This window comes from Callithrix jacchus, chromosome 7, assembly GCF_049354715.1.
Source record: "Callithrix jacchus isolate 240 chromosome 7, calJac240_pri, whole genome shotgun sequence".
Classification (NCBI taxonomy): Eukaryota; Metazoa; Chordata; class Mammalia; order Primates; family Cebidae; genus Callithrix; species Callithrix jacchus.
In genome coordinates, this window is record NC_133508.1 from 19,215,235 (window position 1) to 19,239,088 (window position 23,854).

A 23,854-nucleotide genomic window follows, 5' to 3' on the forward strand; every position below is an offset into this window, starting at 1 on the left:
ATCTGGCACATCACATGTGCATGTACTACCAGGCTATGAGACTGTGGTCACCCTAATACAAGTCGGCAGGCATCTGTCAGCATAGTCACCAAGCCATTTCTTTCTCTCTTTTTTTAGAGACAGGCTCTCACTCTGTCACCCAGGCTGGGGTGTAATGGTACATATCAATCCATCACCTCCCAGTCTCAAGTGATCCTCCCACTGCAGCCTCCCAAGTAGCTGGGGCTACAGGTGTGTGCTACCATGCCCAGCTAATTTTTAAATTTTTTGTACAGATGGGGTCTTATTACATTGCCCCCATTGGTCTCAAACTGCTGAGCTCAAGCAATCTTCCTGCCTTGGCCTCCCAATGTGTTGGGATTATAGGCGTGAACCACTGCACCTGGCCCAGTCCATTTCTCATCTTTACCGAACTGTCTTCTTACTAAACATTTTTGCCCTGCTTGATGGAAGTTTTGCTATCATTAAAGTCCACTACACTTTCAAATGTAAAATAGATCAGATACCTTCATGTGACAAAAGATGCTTTTTCATTTGTGAGATAAGAAATAGGATATAAATTACTTTTGACCAATGGTATATGTCCAGTATTTTATTAAATGTTCTGAATGTAGTCTGGGTTTTCTAATATTATGTATCAGTGGCACATTTGCAGCTAAATAATCTAAAATTTGCAGCCTTTTTGAAACACAGAGGTGAATGAACCAGATTGTCTCTGGTTCTGGAATCACCTGGCGAAGGTGGGTTTGTTGCCTGAGGGATGCATTAACTGTATTAGGTCCCTGCGGTGCTTCTGGGAGCTTTATTTCTGGAGTACTGCACTCCACTGGCGTTTTTCCAGCCAAATCCCTGATGGCGTAGCCTGTTTTTCAATACTAAGTCTCTCTGAACCAAAGTCGTATCTTGCTGGAAGGTTAGACTTTTAGAGCAGTATATTAATAATTTACTACCAAATTACTGAGTCATTTTGGCCTGCTTCAGTACCTAACCTAGTACCAACAAACTATTGAAGTAATCCTAGGAGAAAAAGTCAGTATTTCAGGTAGACACTTAAATAATCATTTCTATACATTATACACAGAGAAATGTAATACTTTATAATCATAAAATTTTATGTCTAAACACTTTTGTTTTAATTCTCTTCTTACCTGTCATAATCCCCTCAGCAAACTTTACTTTGTTCTACTGTTTTTAAAGTGCATCAAGAGTCTTTCAGGAGACCTGGTCCTTGCCTTTCTTCCCCATATGCAAACAACCATCAAGGTCAAATCAATCAATTAGATAAAATATGTATGTATGAACCATCTCTTTTACAACATCAAAAATATTTTGGGGTACTTTCTGAGAAATTTCGGTTGCACTACGAAGGGCCTTTTATTTACAAACATAGGAACATTACAGAAAAAGAATTTAACTCTACTCCCAACATTTTTTGAGAAAATGGAATCCAACCTTATGTCTTCTGTTAGTGTCTCTGGTTTCTTGAGATGGGGGTCTCACTCTGTCACCCAGGCTGGATTGCAGTGGCATGATTAGTTCACTGTAGCTTTGAACTCCTGAGATCAGGCGATCCTCCTGCCTCAGCTACCCAAGTAGCTAGGACTGCAGGTGTGTGCCACCATGACTGGCTCATTTTTTAAATTTTCTGTAGAGGCAGGCTCTCCCTATATACACAGACAGGTCTCGAACTCCTGGGTTCAAGCGACCCTCCCACCTGGGCCTCCCAAAGTGCTGGGATTGCAGACACAAGTCACTGCACCTTGCCTCTGTTATTTTTTTTTTTTTACATACATGAATGTATGTATATATAGACATCATTTAGTTTTGTTTTTGTTGTTTTCTGATTTTATCAAATTCAGTCATACACATTTGCCTGTAATCATCTTTAGTCTTTGTAACTATTTTTAAGGTTGTCTAATAGTCTACTAAGTAAGTATGTGAACCATAATTTTAAAATTTTCTTAAACTAATTTCCATACGTGAAATTATTAGCCTAGATACATCTAAATGCATGTCTAGATACACACACAGAAAGTAAATTGTCTTCCCAAAAGGTTACATGAAAGCCAAAAACTATCAACAAGGTGTGAGAGTATCAATTTAAGTGAGTCCCCCTGACATTGTGAATTGGAACTTCGCAAAGAGCATTGGTTTAATGGGGGAGAATGCTATTGTGTTTAATTTAATGAGTCTGAACATCTTTTCCAGATGCTTATGGCTAATTGATTTTTTTAGGGACTTTTCTATTCATAGGCTTTTTTTCCTATCAATTCATCTCTTACTGTTTTACTTACGTATCAATTAGTGTGTCTTTTATATATACAAAGAAAATGTTAAACAGTAAAATATTTAAGGACTGAAGCCATATCCCTTTTCGTAGGTGTATAGTTCCCTGGAGAACACATAAGTTAGCTATTCATTCATGCCTGTAGATTAATTGTTCATTGCCACCTGGGAGAACTCACCTTGAAAGGTAAGAGCCCAGATTCATTTGTCTTATGGTTTCGCCACTCAAGAAAAGGCCTGGTATTTGGTTGTGCCATCTTTTGACGTGGTCTTTCTTTAATAGTAGAGAGCCCAGGAAGATATTCCAGAGTTTTATATTTATTGGTCCAGTTATTCAGTTGTATTCCTTTAAATTATATTACCCAACGTGGCTTACAGAAATATCTTCTCCCTATACTGGCTTGACATTTTTAGACATTCTGAATTATTATGTTTTCTGTAGAGTCACATTTTCTGTTATAAATTTGAATTCCCTCTCTATAGGAATGTCAGGGGTAGTTCATAAGAAATAGATCAACAATCACTCACAGAATATGTTATATTTACAATATATTGACAACCATCTGTAAGAAAATGTTCAAGAGCCTTCTTTCTGGTAGCTTTAATTTAGTATACTCATTTTCCACATGGAGGAATTCGCCAGGGAGTTATTTACATGACTCGCCTTTGGCTATGCAGCGAATCACCAGCAGTCTTAGGACTGAAACTTTAGGTTTCTGGAATGAAGAAGTAGAATCAATGGGAAAAGAAGCTTCACAGAAAGTAAGTTGTAATCATATTTTCAAAATATAAAATCTCTCTTCGATTCCTTGGAAAAAGGATGCTAAATAAATTTCAAGCATAATATGACTGTTTTGGAGTGGCTTGTTATGGGTCCTGGTTATTTAATGAACTGGCTGATAGTTGACATTTGAACGAAGTGAAAGAAGTTGGCATTTGTGGAGGTTTGTGATAAAACACTAGGGATATCTTCAAGCTGAAGCCTTTGTTTTATTCTTTATTCGTTATAAATATTTATCATCTGCTCATCATGGAAAGTCACATTTCTGTGTGTGTGTTTTTTTTAATAAGGAAGAGACATGAGCACATTTAGGAGTGTTTAAGGATGTTTAGGAATGCTAAAAGGGACCCTGTAGATCGGGAGAGCTTTAAAATAAAGGATGTAAAAGAGAAGAGGCTTTCTCTATATCAGTCCTTATTCATTCATTCAACAAATGTTTATTGAGTGTGCATTTCACACCTGGCACTATTCCAGGCACTTGAGATATATGAGTAAGTGAAATATTTTTAAAAATCTGCCCTCATGGGCATTACATCCTAATCAAGTGAGACATATACTAAACAATATTGTGAGTAAATTATATGTCAGATGGTAAAAACATTAATAGGCTGGGGTGGTGGCTCACACTTGTAATCCCAGCACTTTGGGAGTCTGAGGCACGTGGATCTCTTGAGTCCAGGAGTTCGAGACCAGCCTAGGCAACATGGGGAAACCCCATCTCTACAGAAAATATGAGAAATTAGCTGGGCGTGGTGGTGTGCACCTGCAGTCCCAGCTACTCAGGAGGCCGAAGTGGATGGATCCCTTGAGCTCGGGAGGCAGAGGTTACAGTGAGCCGAGATTGTGCCACCGCACTCCAGCCTGAGTGACACAGTTAAGACTCTGTCAAAAAAATAAAAAATAAAAATAAATAAAACAAGGCAAAAGTACTGTTTTTTTAAAAAGTGGAACAGAGTAAGTGAGATTCAAAATACTGCAAAACAGTGGAGATTATAGTTTGAAACAGAATGATTGCAGAAGACATCGAGAAAGAGACTTTTGAGCAAAGACTTAAAGGAGGTGAGAGAGTTAGAAGTGTAGAAATCTAGGGGAGGAGAGTGCCACGTGCCTGTGAGGAGCAACAGCAAGGTTAGAGCAGAAAGAATGGGGGGGCTAAGTAGCAGGGACAGGGTGCACAAGTGGGTGGAAGAGGAGTTACTGACAAAGGAGGCTTGGAAGGATCAGCCAATGGGGTAAGAGAAAGACAAAGACAGAGTGGTTTCTTGGAAGTCAAGTTGAGAAACTGAAGAGAGGACCAGGGATGATCCGTGATGCTAATGGCTGCTGGTAGCTGGAGTAGGATGAACACTGAGAATCGGCCATGGGATATAGCCTTAGAAACATCATTGAGGACCTTGATGAGCAGTTTTAGTGGAGCAGTAGGAGGACGTATACGTAAGAGAGAACAGGAAGAGAAGAATTAGAGGGAGTAGAGCCAACTTTTTCTACGCATTTTTTTTCTACAAAGGAGAGGGGAAAAATGAACAAGAGCTGGTAGAGAAAATGAAGTCAAGGAAAGGTTTTCTTGGGAAGAGAGAAATAATCACATGATATTTGCTGATTCTAACAATTCACTAGAAAAAGCCTAAATGTGGTGATGTCCACATGGTGGCTACCATGAATATCTATACCAAAAATTTCCTACATGTAATTTATTCACTCCTTTTCCCCCATTTAAATGAATTTTCTTTAGCTATGTGTTGAGACACTCCAGCTCTCCCAAGCCACTATTTTCCTGCTCTCTGCCTACTTGTTTTCAATTTCATAACTAATAAGGCAGTTTTTTCCTAAGAAATTATATTAGCGTGAAAAATATTTTGCCATCTATCGTCATCAGTAGCTGTATATGAAAGGCCTGGAAAACTTTTCCAACACACACATACACATACATAATGTTCTAATTAAAAAAAAATTATTTAGCCTATGACTGAAATCCAAAACTCAAAATAATATCAAAATTGCCCTTCTAATTTTAACATTTTCAAAATGGTTCTTTTGGACAATGTCAAATTTTGCAAATATTGGACAGACGCTTTTCCATAAACTGTAAACAGCCATCATTCCTTCACATTAAGGAATAATTTGGTGGTAATGGTATTTTAGTATGTTTTAAAATAAATAAAAGTTTGGCCAGCCACGGCGGCCCACGCTTGTAATCCCAGCACTTTGGGAGGCCAAGGCAGGTGGATCACCTGAGGTCAGAAGTTTAAGACCAGCCTGGCCAACATGGTGAAACCCCCATCTCTCCTAAAAATACAATTAGCCCAGAGCAGTGGTGGGAGCCTGCAATCCCAGCTACTGGAAGGCTGAGGCAAGACAATCACTTGAGCCCAGGAGGCGGAGATTGCAGTGAGTCCAGCTCTTGACCCTGCATTCCAGCCCAGACGACAGAGCGAGACTTTGTCTCAGAAAAAATAAATGAAAGTCACATCTCTGAACTTTTTACTTACTATTTGTGCTTTATAATAACTTCAGCTTCAGTACTGAAAACTAGCAACTGTTCATGGTGAACAGAAAGAAGACACTTGAATCCCAGCCAGTTTCAATCCCAGGCAGGATGAGAGGCCGACCAGACGGCTGAAGGCCAGCTTGCCAAAGTTCTATTCATTTTCAGGGAAGAGAGAAAAGCTGATATCTTGGCTTCTATTGTTTTCTGATTCTAATCTACTTTCTACTGTAGATAAGTAATGAAAAGAATGCTTCATGATGCTGAGATACTCTGAAGTGAGGAAAATTTCAGAGGAGCAGCCAAGTTTTTCCACAAAACAGCTTTCCATTAATGAATGTGAAATGATCTGCGTTTCATTGAACCCTCGGTGTACTTTCATTGTGTCTTTTTGGAAAGATCAAATTTGAAAATTTATGAAGGGGTGTGTGTGTGTGTGTCTGTGTCTGAGTGTCAGAGAGAGAGAGAGAGAGAGAGAGAGAGAGAGAGAGAGCACGAGAGTGAGAGCGAGAGCGCAAGCATGCCTAACGCTTAGCAAAGGCAGAGCTAAGCATTAGGAAACCATCACGATGCTTTTATGATCATTAGAAATGGCTATACCTATGACCAGCAAACAGAAAAAGTTATGCTTTTGATTAACAAAAACATCAGATGTGTATGGGAATTTGTCCTAGCTCTTCTTTTTATGAGCTGACGCACGCGTGGCACTTGAATTTTTATTGCTAAAGGTTTACTCCTAACTCTATCCGTCCAATTTGGTATACTCATTTTACAAAGGGAGGAACCAGACAGGGCGTTATTTACATGACTTGCCTTTGGCTACACAATGAGTCCCCAGCTTCAGAACCTTGCTCAGATAGCTTCTCTGTCTCAGTTTTCTCATCAGTAAAAATGAAGATAATCGAAATTACGTTAGGTAATGCTTGTGAGTCAGCACAGTGCTCGACACTGTGTAAGCATTTAGGAAATATTTGTAATTCTTATTAATAAGATATATTAATAATATGTGCATAACCTAATCTTAATTGATTGACCTAATTATAAGCATAATATAGAACAATCTTCAAAACACAGTCTTTTAGCCTCTAAGCAATTGTGCTGGGCTTGGAAGAAAATAGAACTCTGTTTACATTCTCAGAAGACGCCATGTTTCCAGGAACGTGGAGTTTGCTAACAACAACTTAAACTTCACTCCAAGTTAAGGAACTCAGACATGTGGAAGGAATTTTTCTGGGAGGTCTTCCCATGTAAATGGAGTCTCATGTGTATTCCAGGAGTGCCTGAGTATATGTCACATGGAGAGTGAGAGAAAAATGGAAGGGAGAGAGAGAGACAGAGAAAGTTTAAATAAGTCTTCCCCAAAATTAACATTACCCTGTTAGGTACACTGACGTCTTGTCTTTTCTTTCTTTTTTTTTTTTTTTGAGATGAAGTTTTGCTCTTGTTGTCCAGGCTGGAGGGCAATAGCGCGATCTTGGCTGAACCTCCACCTCCGGGGTTCCAGCAATTCTCCTGCCTCAGCCTCCCAAGTAGCTGGATTACAGGCATGTGCCATCACACTCAGATAATTTTGTATTTTTAGTAGAGACAGGGTTTCTTCATGTTGGTCAGGCCGGTCTCTAACTCCTGACCTCAGGTGATCTGCCTGCCTCAGCCTCACAAAATGCTAAGATTACAGGCGTGAGCCACTACACCCAGCTGACCTCTTTTCATTTCCTCGAAAGTGCAAGCGTTTCTTGTACACAGAGCCTTCATATGCTAGCCTTTCTGCCTGGACATCTCTCTTCTCAATGCATTGCAGGGCTGACTTTTTTCCTTTATCATTTAGATTTCAGCTTAGTGTCATCTCAGCCCCTCATCTCATTACTCCCACTAAAATACCATCCCTCTCACTATCATTTTATTGCCTCAGATTGTTTTCTTGTCTCTCATAGCAGTTATTTTTCTGCTGCCTTTTTTAAAAAGAAAAATCCATGTCCTTCACTGAGATATCAAGCTCCATGATAGAAAGAAAGCTTTAATCTTTTTTACAGCCCTCTTTTCAGCATTTAGCTTACAGTTACAGCACAGAGTTTCAAAGCAGTAAGTACTCAATAATTGCATGTGGTTTTGGAAGTTGCTGAATAAAACTGAATCTCTTCATTAGTACATTCTATAGCTATACGTTTATAAATTTTCGTATTGTCTAGAAAAAACTGAAACTGACATTTTAGCTTTTACAGAATTATAAAAGTATCACACAGGGATGACCCTACAGCGATGTATTCCTATCATCTCTTACTATTTTGACACTCAGCTAAATGATAGGTCAATCGCATTTGAGATTTTCATCACCACATGAATTTGAATAATAATTATGTGACAGTTTGCAAACTAAGGTATACAGTGTTTATGCATCTGTACCTCATCTCAGCAGGCTATGTCATTCTTCAGTGTTTAGAGTCAGGATGTCATCAATACATAGTGTATGATTTTTTTGTTGTTACTATTGTGAGACATGGTCTCCCTCTGTCCTCCAAGCTGGAATACAGTGGTGCAGTCTCTGCTTACTGCAGCCTCTGCCACCTAGATTCAAGCGATTCTCTTGCCTCAGCCCCTCGAGTAGCTGGGTCCACACGCACCTGCCACCATGCCTGTCTCTAAGTTTTGTATTTTTAGTGGAGAAGGGGTTTCAGGTTTTACCACGTTGCCCAGGCTGGTCTTGAACTCCTGGCCTGTCTCTGCCTCCCAAAGTGCTGGGATTACAGGCATGAGCCTCCACACCCAGCCCATAGTTTATTATTTTATTTATGAAGAAACCAATAAAGCAAAGAATAGCAATTTAGATTTCTTACATCTAAATTGCACCAGAGAACAGAAGTTAATTCTAAACCGTAAAAAGAGATGACAACACCTTGAAAATTGAAAGAATTCTTCCCCTCCCCTAGCACACAGTACAAGATAGAACTCTTTACCCTTGGTCCTGGCCCTCAGAAGTCTATCCCATTTTGCTTTATTTAATTAATCAATTTATTTATTTTGAAATGGCATTTTGCTTTTCTTGTCCAGGCTGGAGTGCAGTGGTACAATCTCGGCTCACTGCAACCTCCACTTCCTGGGTTCAAGTGATTCTCTTGCCTCAGTGGCCTCAGTAGCTGGAATTACAGGCATGTACCACCATGCCCAGCTAATTTTTGTATTTTTAGTAGAGACGGGGTTTCAGGTTTTACCACGTTGGTCAGGCTGGTCTTGAACTCCCAACCTCAGATGATTCACCTGCCTCAGCCTCCCAAAGTGCTGGGATTACAGGCATGAGCCACCATACCCAGCCTCATTTTGCTGTATTTTACAAGATGTGTCTGATCAGTAGGCAGTGGGAGGTCTGTCCCATAGCAGGTTCGAAGGAAACAATTGTAGTTGAATTTGCAATTGGGTGAGCATTGTCCTATACATGAGGAGTGGTCTAAAATCTTGAGGATTTTGGTCGGTTATGGCTTTGTCTAGAATCAGGCTGGCCTTGGGATACATAAAAAGTTGATTTTGCTCAAGAACATGGCTTTAGACTTCATATAAAGATTTCCTACAGAAAGAGAGAAAACAATTTGGGATCCAAGAGGTCTCTGCAAAATAGGCTTACAACTCTTATCCTTCGGGCTTTTAAAGAGAAAACGACAAGAATGCTCCAAAACCCTGATGCTGAAAATATAGATGATTGTGCAGCAGCCGAGTCCCACGTCAAAACAGCAAACTGTATGAATTTCAAAACGTATTAAAAAGGGGGGATGGCCGGGAGCAGTGGCTCAAACTAGTAATCCCAGCACTTTGGGAGGCTGAGGTAGGCAGATCACCTGAGGTCGGAGGTTCAAGACTAGCCTGGCCAACATGCAAAACTGTGTCTACTGAAAATACAAAAATTAGCAGAGCGTGGTGGTGCGCACCTATAATTTCAGCTACTGGGGAGGCTGAGGAAGGAGAATCGCTTGAACCCAGAAGGTAGAGGTTGCAGTGAACTGAGATTGAGCCACTGCACTCTAGCCTGGGCAACAGCGCGAGACTGTCTCAAAAAAACAGAAAGAAAAAGGGTGACACTTTCTTGTGAGAACATTAGACAAAAGCAGAAAAAGAAACTGAAGAGTAAATAAAAGCATAAATTAATCCAATGATACAAAATTTTCTTAAAAGCAATGAACGTGAAAGTGAGAACTCTGAGGATAAAACATGATAATCCTGGGAAGAACTATTGGTTACATTTTTGGAAATGTCCAAATAGGAATTCAGATATTAAGATGTAGAAAAGAAAATCTGGGTAGCTGAATTTCGATGCACTGACAAGGACAAATACTGCAAAAGACCCGGTAGTCACATTATAAGAACCATAGTGATCAAGGGCACATCTCGTAATGAACCTATCCTGGAGTTATGGAAACGACCGCCAGCTGTTCCTGACTGAAGACTACTTGAGGCACGATGACCCAGAAAGTCCACATGGTTCCAAAGGCAAAAGCTTAATTAGATATATCACTTTTAACTGCATAAATCCACATTCCCAGAAGAAAGGAGATTAACTGTAAGGCATATGTCAGGAGGGTGACTTTCAAACATTGCAGCAGCTCCAGAGGCTGAAACATGCTACTATTTAACTGTGGCTGTGTTTGGATGGGAGACTTTCAGGGGATGGTTATTTTTGTCACTGTTTCACTGCTGGTCACATAAAACTTCTATTATCAAAAATATTTTGAGGCCAGCTGAGGTGGCTCACACCTGTAATCCCAACACTTTGGGAGGCTAAAGTGGGAAGATTGCTTGAGCCCAGGAGTTTGAGACCAGCCAGCCTGAGCAACATAGGAAGACCCATCTCTACAAGAAATAATTTAAAAATTAGCTAGGCATGGGGGTACATGCCTGTATTCCCAGCCGCTTGGAAGGCTGAAGTGAGAGGATCACTTTTGCCCAGGAGGTCAAGGCTGCAGTATGCCATGATTGCACCACTGCACTCTAGCCTGGGTGACAGAGTTATACCTTGTCTCAAATAAAATAAAATAAAATAAAGTGTGTACATGAAAGTATATACTGGCTGGTAGAGATACAAGGAATGAAAGTAATCTGGCTCTTTTTATGCTTCTGTGAACTACTCTAAAGATTAATTCATAGTCACATCCTATGTTATAAAATAGTCAAGGCATTGAAGAGATTTTTGTTTTTAACTGCTGTTTAAACCTGGAAACAGGCCTCAACGTAGCTAAGCAATCTAAAAGTTCCAACTGAATATTAGCAAACGAGGTTTTATATCTTACTTTATTTAAAAAGGAATGAGACCAGAGAAAATTAGTGTGGGTGTTATGCAGCCCTCTCTTTATGTACCTCCTCTCATTGCTGGGTTCTTACTGATAGAAACTTTGTCCTTTCATTGAGGTGTGACTTAAACCTGTAGTGGAGTGATTGGGTCTAACATGGCAAGACTGGTGACAGTGGGGACAGGGGCCCCTTATGGGGTATAATTTTGCTTCCTGGTAATTTTCTTTTTTTATTGTACTTTAATTTCTGAGGTACTTGTGCAGATCTTGCAGGATTGTTGCATAGGTATACACACGCCGTGGTGATTTGCTGTCGCCATCTCTCCCCCACCCCCTGATCACCTACATCAGGCATTTCTCCTAATGTTATCCCTCTCCACCACACCCTCTCTTGTCCCTCCCCTAAGCCCCCACCCCGCACTGCTGTGCTACTACTACAGTAAGAAGCACTCTAGGAAGATTAGGAATCCTCTACCAGGTGTGTGTCTCTGTTGATACACTCATTTCTCCCTCATCAATTTGCTTGAACAAAGAGCTTGCAATGCATCTTTATCCTCCGTGTACTTTACATTCACATCATAACAATAGGTGATCTATTAATTTATGTCAAGATACCACTACTGAGGTACAATTGATCACTAACTTTTCATTCTGAGACCCCTATTCTATATATTTTCTAGCATTTGGGTCTTGAAGATTATATTAGTGCAGAGTGCAGGGTCAGGAGGGAGGAAGGGTAGAAGGGAACAAGAGGAGGAAGGCAGACTTTTTTTTTTTTGAGATGGGGTCTCACTGTGTTGCCCGGGCTGGTCTCAAACTCCTGGGCTCAAGCAGTCCTCCCACTTTGGCCTCCCAAAGTGCTAGGGTTACGGTCTTGAGTCACTGCATCCAGCCATGGTTCTTAAGTATTCTTAGGAACACTTTTTTTTTTTTTTCCATTTTTATATGTACAAAATATTCTCCCACCACACACAAACAAATGCCGTTTATATTTTGATAGAATTTTGTTTATATTGAGAAGGCAAAGTGTGTATTTCTTCCCAGGTAAACTTTAAAAATGTAATTTCATTAGTACAGAAAATTAATAACGTTAGTGTCTTCCCTTCTTCAGCCTCACTCACCTCATCTGCAAGCAGAGTTGGGATTCAATTATTTTGTGAATTTTAACTCCAACTAATAAATTAACCAAGCTTTGAAATTTCTTTGTAAGTATGGTTATAACAATTCACACTGCTGTTTATGCCAGTGGCTTTATTTCAAATGGTAGTTTCTCAGTTGGAGAAGCAGTTCGAAGTCATTTTGAGCTCCGTTAAACTCATTGCTTTATAGAGCTGTGATTACCTTCATGTGCTAATTAAATGGCCACATCTCTCTCTCTCATCTTGTTTGGGAAGTCACAAGCAATAAAGAACTGTGTTATATTATGACTGATGAGCATTATTTGATTTTTGCTGTGCAGTATTGCATAGGATATTTGCTACCTGTGAATTGCTTGTAGCATAGGACACACTTTCTGGAGCAGGTAATGGAAAGAGATTATTAAAGGAAACCATTACATGCTTTGTTTTTGAGAGAAGGTTTTATCTGAAACAGACACACACACATACCACGAGCCCGGTTACTATAGAACCGAAGAGACCTTTCCAGCTGTTTACACTTCGGATGTAAAATGGCAATTGACATAGACTAACAGTGTGATGTGAGCATTGCGTAAAAGGGCGACATATGGAGCATGCCCAGTGTGGGAGTGCGTCCTCCTCCCTTCTCCTCCCCCTCCCCCCGAGATCTCCAAAGATAAGGCTTGAACTTTGCACTTGCAAATGTCACTGCATACGTTTTTGCACTCGTTTTTTTTTTTCTGTGATTCTCTTACAACTAATTTCCTTTAACAATTTGAGCGCAGGGAAGAGAATGTTTAGGATTATGAGATGCATTAAGTTTAGAACGAGTTGATGCCCGGCTTTGAATGTACTTGAAGTGTTCTTTATTTTTAAGGCAATATAAAGCACTGGAGTGTTTGTTTTCAGCCCGTCCTGGAATGGGAAAATAAGAATCTCCCTGGACGGGAGTCCTCTGGGGCAGGGAGTGAAAGCCCCAGAGGCAGAAAGGGACGGAGAAGAGGGGCTTGCCCAGAGCATGGATAGGAAAGGAGCTGGGGTTCTCCGGGGCTCAGCGCGCACTGAGAACCTGTGCCCGGGGCTGCAGCTGCGGACGATAAAGGCGCTGTCTGGCTCATGAAGGCCACCTGGATCAGGCTTCTGAAAAGAGCCAAGGGAGGAAGGCTGAAGAATTCTGATATCTGTGTAAGCGCAGGGGCTTTCGTTTGGGGGAGAGGTTGTTTTGTCTCCGCTTTTCTGTGGTTGCAGTGAGTGCAGGTAGAGAGGGTGGTTTGATTTGGTTAATCGGATCACGATTGCAAAAGAAGCTAGGGAGATTGCTCTCGTTTCGTTGAGCTCCATTCACTGCGTTGTGATTAATTGCCAGATGAGCTTTCCCAGGCAGGTGTATTCTGTAGACAGCTTTGATTACATCTAGGTAAAGGTATTTTAAAATGTGTTGCTGGAACATGGAGCAAAGTTAGCTGCTGGTGTCTTGCAGTTTTTTCAGAGAAAAACAGCAGGTGTATAAAAAGGTAAACAAGGATTCTTCAGATTTGAGTAGGAGTCATATCATGGTAGTGACATTTTGGAGAGTTCAAGTTTATAACTTAGACTTTCTTTTATGTTTTTGTTAGGCTGAATGTCTTCCTAGTTTTAAATACCTGCTGTAGCACGTAGATTGCTCTGGAAGCTATCCTTGAAGCCCATCATTGCCCTTCGGTTCTGCACTGCACCATCAAGCTGGCTTAATTCTAAAAGCAACTTGTTCTGCTTCCAGGAAGGATAGTTTTTTGGAACATAAAGCTGAGGAAGGAATGGCAAGCAGTAGACACAGCTATTCTATTGATTGTCTGCAAACCAGAGCATGATTTTCTAGATAGGATACTGCCAAATGAATTATTTTCTCCTCTTTTCAGGATCGCATAGCACAATCCGGGAAGGTAACTGCTGTGTCGATGAGACTTTTCCAGTGCCAACATCATAGACTGAATCGACTTTAAAATGTACATTTTCCTCTGCAGGGTTCGGCAGACTCCTACACTAGCCGTCCATCCGATTCCGATGTATCTCTGGAGGAGGACCGGGAGGCAGTGCGCAGAGAAGCAGAGCGGCAGGCCCAGGCACAGTTGGAAAAAGCAAAGGTAAAATCATATCCTCTCTGCCAAGATCTTTCTTTGCAAGTTGTGCTGTGCTCTTGATAGACCACCTGTGGAAGTTTCTCCTAAACCTGGTTTGGTCTATTAGAGCATTTCATTGTCTGGTTTTAGAAAGATACAGGAAATGGAGCATAATTTCTTCCCTTGGTAGAAAAAGGAATTGAGGTGTGTAAGCGTGGTCTTCTATGTTGTTTTATAATCCAAGCAACTCGTTTATGTGGGTAGATGGCTTATTTGGACACATACAAAAGGACCCCTGAATGTACAAAGAGGAAAAACTGCACCTGATATCAACACATGTTACTTCATTTCCCCATTAAACCATATCTCTGCTAAGAAAAAAAAAACTGACTTCCAGCTAATGTTTATATTCTAAGACTTGAACAGCTCTTCCCCTGAATTGTACTTCACAGGTGTCTTATATTAGTATCCTCTTGGTTTAAAAATGGATTACATTACGCTTTTCAAAAAGCAACAGAGGATTTTATTGATTTTTTTATAAGTTTCTTCTCTTAGAACACGTTCTCCTCCATCCCATCTTAATAAAATGTGTATGTATAGAGAGGAGACTGCATAACAGCTATGAAATAGATAGTTACAGGATTTATCTCAGGCTGTGTTTCATTTCACTAATTGCAATGATCTGAATTCTTTTTCCCATGCTGCCATTTGAATAGTGGCTGTTTCTAAAGCACAGATCGTTCAAGTTGAAGGTAGCTTGGTTTGTGGGATGCTCAATCGCTTCCCAATGAACCGATTTTAACATGGTTGTTGATTTTCCTTTGAAAAAATTGTTTTGAAAAAGGGTAAGTGCCTTGTTGATCATGCTAGAAATATCAGGATAGCATTTCTGCTGGCTGCTTCATCTCAGAGATGAGTATAATCTTTGTGTGTTGCTATGGGAATTGTGATGAGGAGATTCTGGTTTGAACGCATGGACGTCCCTTATGTAATACATTATTCTTGACCTCTAGTGCGGCTGCCATAGTAGTCTACTGAGGAACTGCCAGGAGACCTTGACTTCTAAAAAGCACTACTTTCTATATCACAATGATGTTCTTACCTCACCTGGCAGGGAAATTTTCTCCAGCACTGACAGTCTTCTCTGAGAGGCAGTTCATAAATACCAGATACAGGGAGGGTTTTGTGATGGTGGAACCGGATGAAACTGGACATGGCCAGTTGCCATCAACTAACCTGCTGTACCAATGTTAGCCACTTAAAACATTGTGAAGTTGAAATGAAATAAGGAAAAACATTAAATAATGAATGTATGTCTAGTAAAGGTAATCGCTACCAGTTGGCTCTGTAGTTAATATAGGTTGCAGCTGAGAATCTGAATTCTATATTCTATATTTTGCATTGTGTGTAAAGTACAAAAAAACTACAATTTGTATTCCAAAAATAAGATTGTTCTATTTGTAGCTAATTTATTCGTGTAAGCTTCATATACCAAAATTGAACAGTTTCTCGAGCTCATATCCTGTCCTGGTACAGCCCAATATATTGTGGGTTTGGTTTTCAATTGTTATCTCATTGGGGCATTTTTGTTCATGACTGTGTGCTATGTCATGAGTTAAATGACACTGCTGTAAAGAACTTTTAAAAGGTCTTTTAACCCAGCATGGATCAAAACGTTGCTCCTAAATCAAACCAGGGTCGTGCTACTTGTCCTAAAGCCGAAAAAGTTGGTAGTTACAAATGATGTAGAAGACAAAAGAAAGAGACTTTAAAAGGCAAAATAACTGAAAAACTATTTCCTGTGTTTAATGAAAGATAGTTTATTGGGCCGGGCGCGATGGCTCAAGCCTATAATCCCAGCACTTTGGGAGGCCGAGGAGGGTGGATCACGAGGTCAAGAGATCAAGACCATCCTGGTCAACATGGTGAAACCCCGTCTCTACTAAAAATACAAAAAATTAGCTGGGCATGGTGGCGCATGCCTGTAATCCCAGCTACTCGGGAGGCTGAAGCAGGAGAATTGCCTGAACCCAGGAGGCAGAAGTTGCGGTGAGCCGAGATCGTGCCATTGCACTCCAGCCTGGGTAACAAGAGTGAAACTCCGTCTCAAAAAAAAAAAAAAAAAAAAAAAAAAGAAAGACAGTTTATTTAATGGGGGAGATGGAAATGAAATGGTTAATGGGTACCAAAAAAAATAGAAAGAATAAAAGCTATTTGATAGGATACTAGGGTGCCTATAATCAATAATAACTTAATTGTATGTTTTTAATAACCTAAAGAATGTAATTGGACTGTTTGTAACTCACAGGATAAAAGCTTGAGAGGATGGATACCCCATTCTCCATGACGTGCTTATTTCATATTGCATGCCTGTATCAAATCATCTCATATGTACCCACAAAAAAAATTTTAAAACAGTTTATATTTTTTTTCTGTAAAAGTAGGTCAATATCTTAAACCTTTGATGTATTCAAATGAGATACACTTGGCTAAGTGAGAATTTGATTATGTCTCAAAAGAAGATAGAGAGATGAGTATTGAATTGTCCTTTATATTAAAATCATGGTTTCATAGGTCTGGTTTATTAATCCCAATATCCTTGAAGAAATCATGCAAAGCAGGGATTATAGAGGGCTAGTTCCCAGTATACACTTTTACTTTTATCTGCAAAAATAACCAAATTCATTGCCAGGATGTCATCATGCCTTTATGAAACCTATTTCAAAATGAAGCCTTAAAGTTGGAAAACATAATCCATCCTGTTTAACTTTTCACAGCCATTTGAGAAGAATCAGACGTTTTCTACATTTACTTGGTAGCCATCGTAGCACCCCTTAAACAGAAAGACTCTACAAGTCAGCGCTTTTACACACCTTCCAGATCACATGAAATAAATAAGTCTGTGCAAATGAGCTTAGCAGTGCTTTTAGATCCTGGTCCTGTATAAATACAAACATGTTATCCACTAATCGCCTTAACAATAGCTCTATAAATAATGTCATTAGCAAGAAGTGAGTCTAGAGGTACTGCCTTTTCAAATCCAAGTGACCTACAAACGGTTGTGTAACAGGGTACTCGGTGCTGTCAATAAACCTAATATTCTCCGCTATCTATTTGTTAACACTTCTCTTAATGACTAAACTCTGCAGTGAACAGATTCTGTGTTCATTTTGAGGCCAGTAAATACCAACTGACTGACTGTTTTTAACGTGCTGTTTTCTGCTTCCAAATGTGTGCTTTGAGATTGTGTAGTTGTGGCATACTTTGCAAATCCTGGTCATTTCCATTCGTGCTATCTGATATCACCTTAATGACAAGTAATATATGAATCTGATTGATTCCCACATAGATCTTCTCTTTGAAAACAACTTTACTGAGATATAATTCACCCACTGAAAGTGTGTAATTCAGTGGTTTTTAGTTTGTTTAGAGGTGTACATCCATCACTATAATCAGTTTTAGAACATTCTCCTTGCCCCGTAAAGAAATTCCAAGCCTGTTAGCAGTAACTCTCATTCTCCCCAACTACCCCCCTGCCCCCAGGCCTAGGGAACACTGTTCAACCTTTGTTTCTACAGATTTGTCTGTTCTGAATATTTTATAGAAATTGAATCATATGATAGGCTGGCTTTTGTGATTGGCTACTTTTGGACATTTGGGTTGTTTCCAGCATTGAGGTATTGTGCATAATGCTGGTATGAACATTCCTATACAGGTTTTTGTGTGGGCGTGTATTTTCATTCCACATCTGTATGTATTTTGGAGTGAAATTGCTGGCTCATATGATCATCTCTCTTTAATTGAAATAATAATTTTCTTCTTTTGTCCTTTGGTCCTCAAAAATGATGCCTTCTGCCCTATATGCAGAGACTCTGAGTTGGGAAATCTGGATGTAGAAGGAATTGAGGCAGAGATAAGATAGACTCAGCTGGGCCTGGTGGCTCATGCCTATAATCCCAGCACTTTGGAAGGCCAGGGCGGTGGATCACCTGAGGTCAGGAGTTTGAGACCGGCTTGGGCAATATGGTGAAACCTCATATCTACTAAAAACATAAAAATCATCCTGGTGTGATGGCAGGTGCCTATAATCCCAACTACTTGGGAGGCTGAGGCAGGAGTATTGCTTGACCCTGGGAGGCAGAGGTTGCAGTGAGCTGAGATCTCTTGCTCTTACCTAGGCAACAGAGCAAGACTCTGTCTCAAGAAAAAAAAAAAAAAAGATGGACTCAGTGTGATCTTCTTAGCTGGAAATTGTCTTTTCCTTTGGACTAATTTCTATCCCTACTGAATGGAATAACATTCAATATGGAGTCCATTGTTCTCTTATCATTGAGAATCTCCTATGTTCAAGAAGATGTATTTGGCTCAGTTGGTGGGTGGGAGAGACTGCAAGGCCAAAGCCACAAAGAAGAAATGGACAGATCTCTTGCCTGCAGGAAGCTTCCACTGTTTCAGGTAATAAAAGGTGGATACCTTGTGGGGAAAGGAGGGATAGAGAGGTCTGTATGCACCCACATTTAGACTGCATCCTACTGGCAGAAACAGAAAATCCTTCTTGGAGGAGGTGGTGGCTTAAATGTAGACCTTACAGCAGGAGCTAATGGCCTTTTAGGAATCAGGCTACACAGAAAGAGATGACAGCAGTGCCACATAGGAAGAATCATCTATTTACAGCCACACCCACTGCTCACGTGACCACCTGAGTTCCGCCTCCTGTCAGATCAGTGGCAGCATTAGATTCTCACAAGAGCACCAACCCTTTTGTGAACTGCGCATGCGAGGGATCGAGGTTGCACGCTCCTTATGAGAGTCTGATGCCTTATGATCTGTCACTGTTTCCCATCACCCCCAAAAGGGCCCATCTAGTTGCAGGAAAACAAGCTCAGGGCTCCCACTGATTCTACATGATTGATGGTAAGTTGTATAATTGTTTCATTATATATTATGAATGTATATAACGGTCAGTGTAAGTAAAGGCTCCCCAGCAAGAAAACAGAATCTTCCAGAGAAAGGTTAGTTTGTTAAGATCTTGCCAGCTTGAAAATGTCTTTATTCTACCTTCACATTTAATTAACAGTTTGGCTGGGTATAGTATTCAAGAATGAAGAATGTTTTTCTTCAGATTTGTGAAGGTCTTATTTCATGGTCTTCTAAAGTCCAGCCCTGCCATTCTGGTTTTGTTTGTTTGTTTGTTTGTTTGTTTTGAGACAGGGTCTCCCTCTGTTGCCCAGGCTGGAGTGCAGTGGCACCACCTCAGCTCAGTGCAACTCCACCTCCTGGGTTCAAGCAATTCTCGCTCCTCACCTTCCTGAGTAGCTGGGACTCCAGGCACAGACCACCACACCAGCTCATTTTTGTATTTTTAGTAGAGACGGGGTTTCTCCATGTTTTCCAGGCTAGTCTCAAATTCCTGGCCTGAAGTAATCTACTCGCCTCGGCCTCCCAAAGTGCTGGGGTTTCAGATGTGACTCACCGTGACTGGCCCATTCTGTCTTTAAGTGTGATTTTTGGTTTTTAACATTGTCTAATATTTTGAGAACTGTTCTTCCTTTGGTATTTTGGCATTTGACATGACATGCCTTCGTGTGTGCCTTTTTGTTAACTGTGCTTGGCTTCTCATACTTTCATTGTGACGGGCTGATCAGTTCAGTGCTGGAAATTGTCTTTTTCTTTGGAATAATTTCCACCCCTATATTTTCCTCTCTTTTCTTGGCTCTCTGGCTTGTAATATACTTGATTTGAGCCCCTTTGTAATCATTTTTCTCGATCTTTATCTATTTGTTGTACCTGAATTTTTCTCAACTTCTATCTGCTGAAATCATACTTGTCAAAATATCTAATTTCCAAGAGCTTTCTTCTTCTCTGCATTTACAGCTTCCTGTTTTTATTCCATAGCCATAATATTTTCTCTTTTATCTCTTAAGATACTACTTTTTTAAGTTTCCTGTACTGTTACTGTTTTTTAAGCTTTTTAAATATTTGATGTTACTTTTACATAATGAAGACTTTCTTCACATGTTTGATTTTTAATGACTGTATTTATTATTTCCTTACTATATTTGAAGTGAAAATAAACTGTAAGAAGCTGCAAAAGCATACAACTTCAGGAAGATCATGAAGCAGTGGAAGCACCTTGTAGAAGGTGAAAACTAGGGCTGGGCGCGGTGGCTCACGCCTGTAATCCCAATACTTTGGGAGGCCAAGGCAGGTAGATCACAAGGTCAGGAGTTCAAGACCAGCCTGATCAACATGCTGAAACCCTGTCTCTACTAAAAATACAAAAATTAGCCAGATATGGTGCCATGTGCCTGTAATCCCAGCTACTTGGGAGGCTGAGGCAGGAGAATCACTTTAAGCCAGGAGCCAGAGGTTGCAGTGAGACAAGATTGTACTTCTGCACTCCAGCCTGGGCCGCAGAGCAAGACACCTTCTCAAAAAAAACAAAACAAAGCAAAACAAAAAAACTGGGTTATCCTGTAGGAAGTTCAAGAACTACCTACACAGAAATCATTAGTGGTAAAATTATTGACAGGATCTGCCATTTTGAATTTTACACCAATGGGAGCTTTTAAAATGAACTTAAGGAAACATTCACTAAACCTGACTTTTTTTTTTTTTTTTTTGAAATGGGATCTTGCTGTGTCAACCAGGCTGGAGTGTAGTGGCACAGTCTCAGATCACTGCATCCTCTACCTCCTGGGTTCAAGAAATTCTCCCGCCTCAGCCTCCTGAGTAGCTGGGACTACAGGGGCGTACCACTGCACTGGGCTAATTTTTGTATTTTTAGTAGACAGGGTTTCGCTGTGTTGGCCAGGCTGGTCTCAAACTCCTGAACTCGAGTGATCTGCCACCTTGGCCTCCTGAAGTGCTGGGATTACAAGCATGAACCACTGTATCTGGTCATACCCCCAACTTCTTAGCTAGGGAGTATAGGTGAGAAGATGTTGAAAATCTCTTACAAGCACATAGGTTTACAAAACACAAGGCTAAAACCAAGATGCTCAGGCAGTGCTGAAGTGTGCTCTTGGGAGGAAATTCCAGTTTTATGCTGTTTGAAAACGTTCTTTCTCCTGCTGGATCACATGCCATCAGATAGAGAAAGCCAAGTCTGCAAGGTTCTTTAGGGATGAGATTATGGACTCATTTTTTTTTTCAAGGGAGGAGTATTTTCTCTTCAGTACTAGTTTTCTTCAGGTTTGTTTATTATTATTATTATTATTTTTTTTTTTGAGGCAAGGTCTCACTCTCTTCCCCAGGCTGGAGTTGAAGTGGCACAATCATTGCTTAATGCATACTCAAGCTCCTGGGCTCAAGCAATTCTCCCACCTCAGCCTCCAGAAGATCTTGGACCACAGGCACGCACCACCATGCTTTGCTAACATTTAAAAAAAGAAAATGTGTGTAATCCCAGCACTTTGGGAGATGGAGGCAGGTGCATCACCTGAGGTCAGGAGTTCAAGCCCAGCCTGGCCAATATGGTGAAATCCCATCTCTACTAAAAATACAAAGAAATTAGCTGGGCATGGTAGGGGCCACCTGTAATCCCAACTACCCTGGAGGCTGAGGCAGGAGAATCACTTGAACCCAGGAGGTGGAGGTTACAGTGAGCCAAGTTCACACGATTGCATTCCAGCCTGGGCAACAAGAGTGAAACTCTTTCTCCAGAAAAAAAAAAAAAAAAAAAAATTGTAGACACAAGGTCTCCTTATATTGCCCAGACTGGTCTCAAACTCCTGGGCTCAAACAGTCCTCCTGCCTTGACCTCCCAAAGTGCTGGGATTACAGGTGTGAGCCACTGTGCCCCAGAGCTAATTCAGTTTTGACCCATCAAACTTCTCTACTTCCAACAAGTCTGGCTTATTACTTATCTTGACTAAAAGCCAGAAGGCTAGAAGTTACATGAAAGTCCGTCTGCTGGGCTGAGACTGTAGCTGACTACAGGTTCAAATGTCTACTTTTTGATCATCTATTCATAATTAAGAGGAAGACATTGTAAAGCTGATTGGAAGTGCTAAGTGCAGTGGCAAAGCTTCTTGAGGGGTTGTCTTTTATAGGATAATTGGGAAGGGCCCAAAGAACTGCTGGGAGGGGGCAGCATTTTCTTTTAATCTTGCCAGTGCCCCAGAGAGGATGCCTTCAGCTTCCTGTCTAGGTATATCGGACTGGTCATAGGCTTCTGGCAGTTATCCAGGAAAAGGTAGCTTGAGTTTCATCACGTAGAATGGAGATCTTAAAATTATTTATTCCTCCTTTGTTCAGTATGTCACTCGCCTTTACTCCCAGCTGTACCTCGGATTGTCTGAAATCTCTTGGTCATCCTCTCCGAAGAATAAACCTTGGGTCTTCTGCAAGTGAGGGGAGAGAGAACTTGGATTCTGATAACTCCAGTGCTCAGTGAGTGCTGTGTTCAGCCCCAGCCATACCTCTTCCTTCAGAGGTGCCTGGTACCTCCAGTTCCTCCGCCTGTGGCTGTGATTGGCTTTCTACTCCTTAGCGCTCTCTCCAGCTTGCCTCTTGCAGGTACTCTCATTCTAGCACTTCCCACTCTGCTTGCTAATTACTGTTTGTTCATTACATTCTATATTCTATGTTTCCATCTACTCTCATCTTTGTCCTGTTCTTTGTATCTATGGGTGTATACTATTTTTCTGAAAACCTGTTTTCAGGAGGAATCATTAGTTCAGTTGACCATAGTTCTCAATAAACATACTGCAAAAAAGAAAATATGTTTCTCATCTTGCCTTAGTTAATAAATGCCTTACAGATTAAGAGAATTCCCCTAACTAGCCTTTCAAGAACAAAGAAGAAACATGAATGTCTTTATGCCCCATCAGCCTGAAGATAGTTTTTTCATTTCAAAACATATTAAACATGTTTTAAAAATATGTCTCATAAGAACATTATGTGGGAGGTAGGAGAGAACTATACACATATGTCTATAATACGTATGTTCTTAAACCTACAAGATAGACCATTGGAGAATCCAGGGAATATGTGGCAGGCGTGAAACTAGAGGGCTACTCACAGAAAAATAAAATTTGTTTAACTGGAAAAAGATAAAAATCTAGCAGTAATATCTTATGGAAAACACAAGCATAAAATATGTCACACATTCTTAGAAAAATAGACAAATTATTTTCGCAATGTACATTTTCATCCTTCTTGCATTAAAAATGTTGTCAGCTCTGGTTGGGCTGGTGCAGTGACTCACGCCTGTAATCCCAGCACTTTGGGAGGCTGAGGCTGGCAGATAATGAGGTCAACAGATCGAGACCATCCTGGCCAACATGATGAAACCCTGTCTCTGCTAAAAATACAAAAATTAGCTGAGCATGGTGGCACACACCTGTAGTCCCAGCTACTCGGGAGGCTGAGGCAGAAGAATCATTTGAACCCAGGAGGCAGAGGTTGGGGTAAGCCAAGAGTGCACCACTGTACTCCAGCCTGGTGACAGAGTGAGACTCCATCTCAAAAATAAAAATAAAAAATAAAAAATCATCAGTTCTTTGCTTATAGCAGTTACCTTTCAGAGTTAGAAAACTGGTTGAATATGTCTAATTTCTAGCGGCATGAGTTTGTTTATTGTTCATATATACACTAGCTTAGATTGCAGTTTTCCAACTGTAATAAAAGGTGAGTAGGAGCCCTCTGGACCTGCCTTAGGCTTCTCTTCTCAGTTGACCTATACTTATGACTGGGTAGGTACAATCACATACACTGGTACTATCATTCTTCTACTCACCTCAAATGTTGATGATAATATTAATAATGACAACAGTAATCGCACTTAATGCCCAGTCACTGCTCATTAT

General features: G+C 40.5%; 1 protein-coding gene across 10 annotated transcripts in view; it reads left to right on the forward strand.

The window, feature by feature from the left end:
• The window catches only part of CACNB2 (calcium voltage-gated channel auxiliary subunit beta 2), a 402,304-nt gene that overhangs the window by 244,548 nt on the left and 133,902 nt on the right, over positions 1-23,854 (forward strand). For 8 of the 10 annotated variants that reach the window (XM_002750080.7, XM_002750077.7, XM_009000003.5 and 5 more), the window contains one exon: positions 13,947-14,066. In XM_002750080.7, coding sequence (XP_002750126.3) covers positions 13,947-14,066 — 120 coding nt within the window. Of the gene's footprint in view, positions 1-12,712; positions 13,129-13,946; positions 14,067-23,854 lie in introns of those variants that run through there. The other 2 variants (XM_003733295.6, XM_003733294.6) reach the window with 1 other exon arrangement.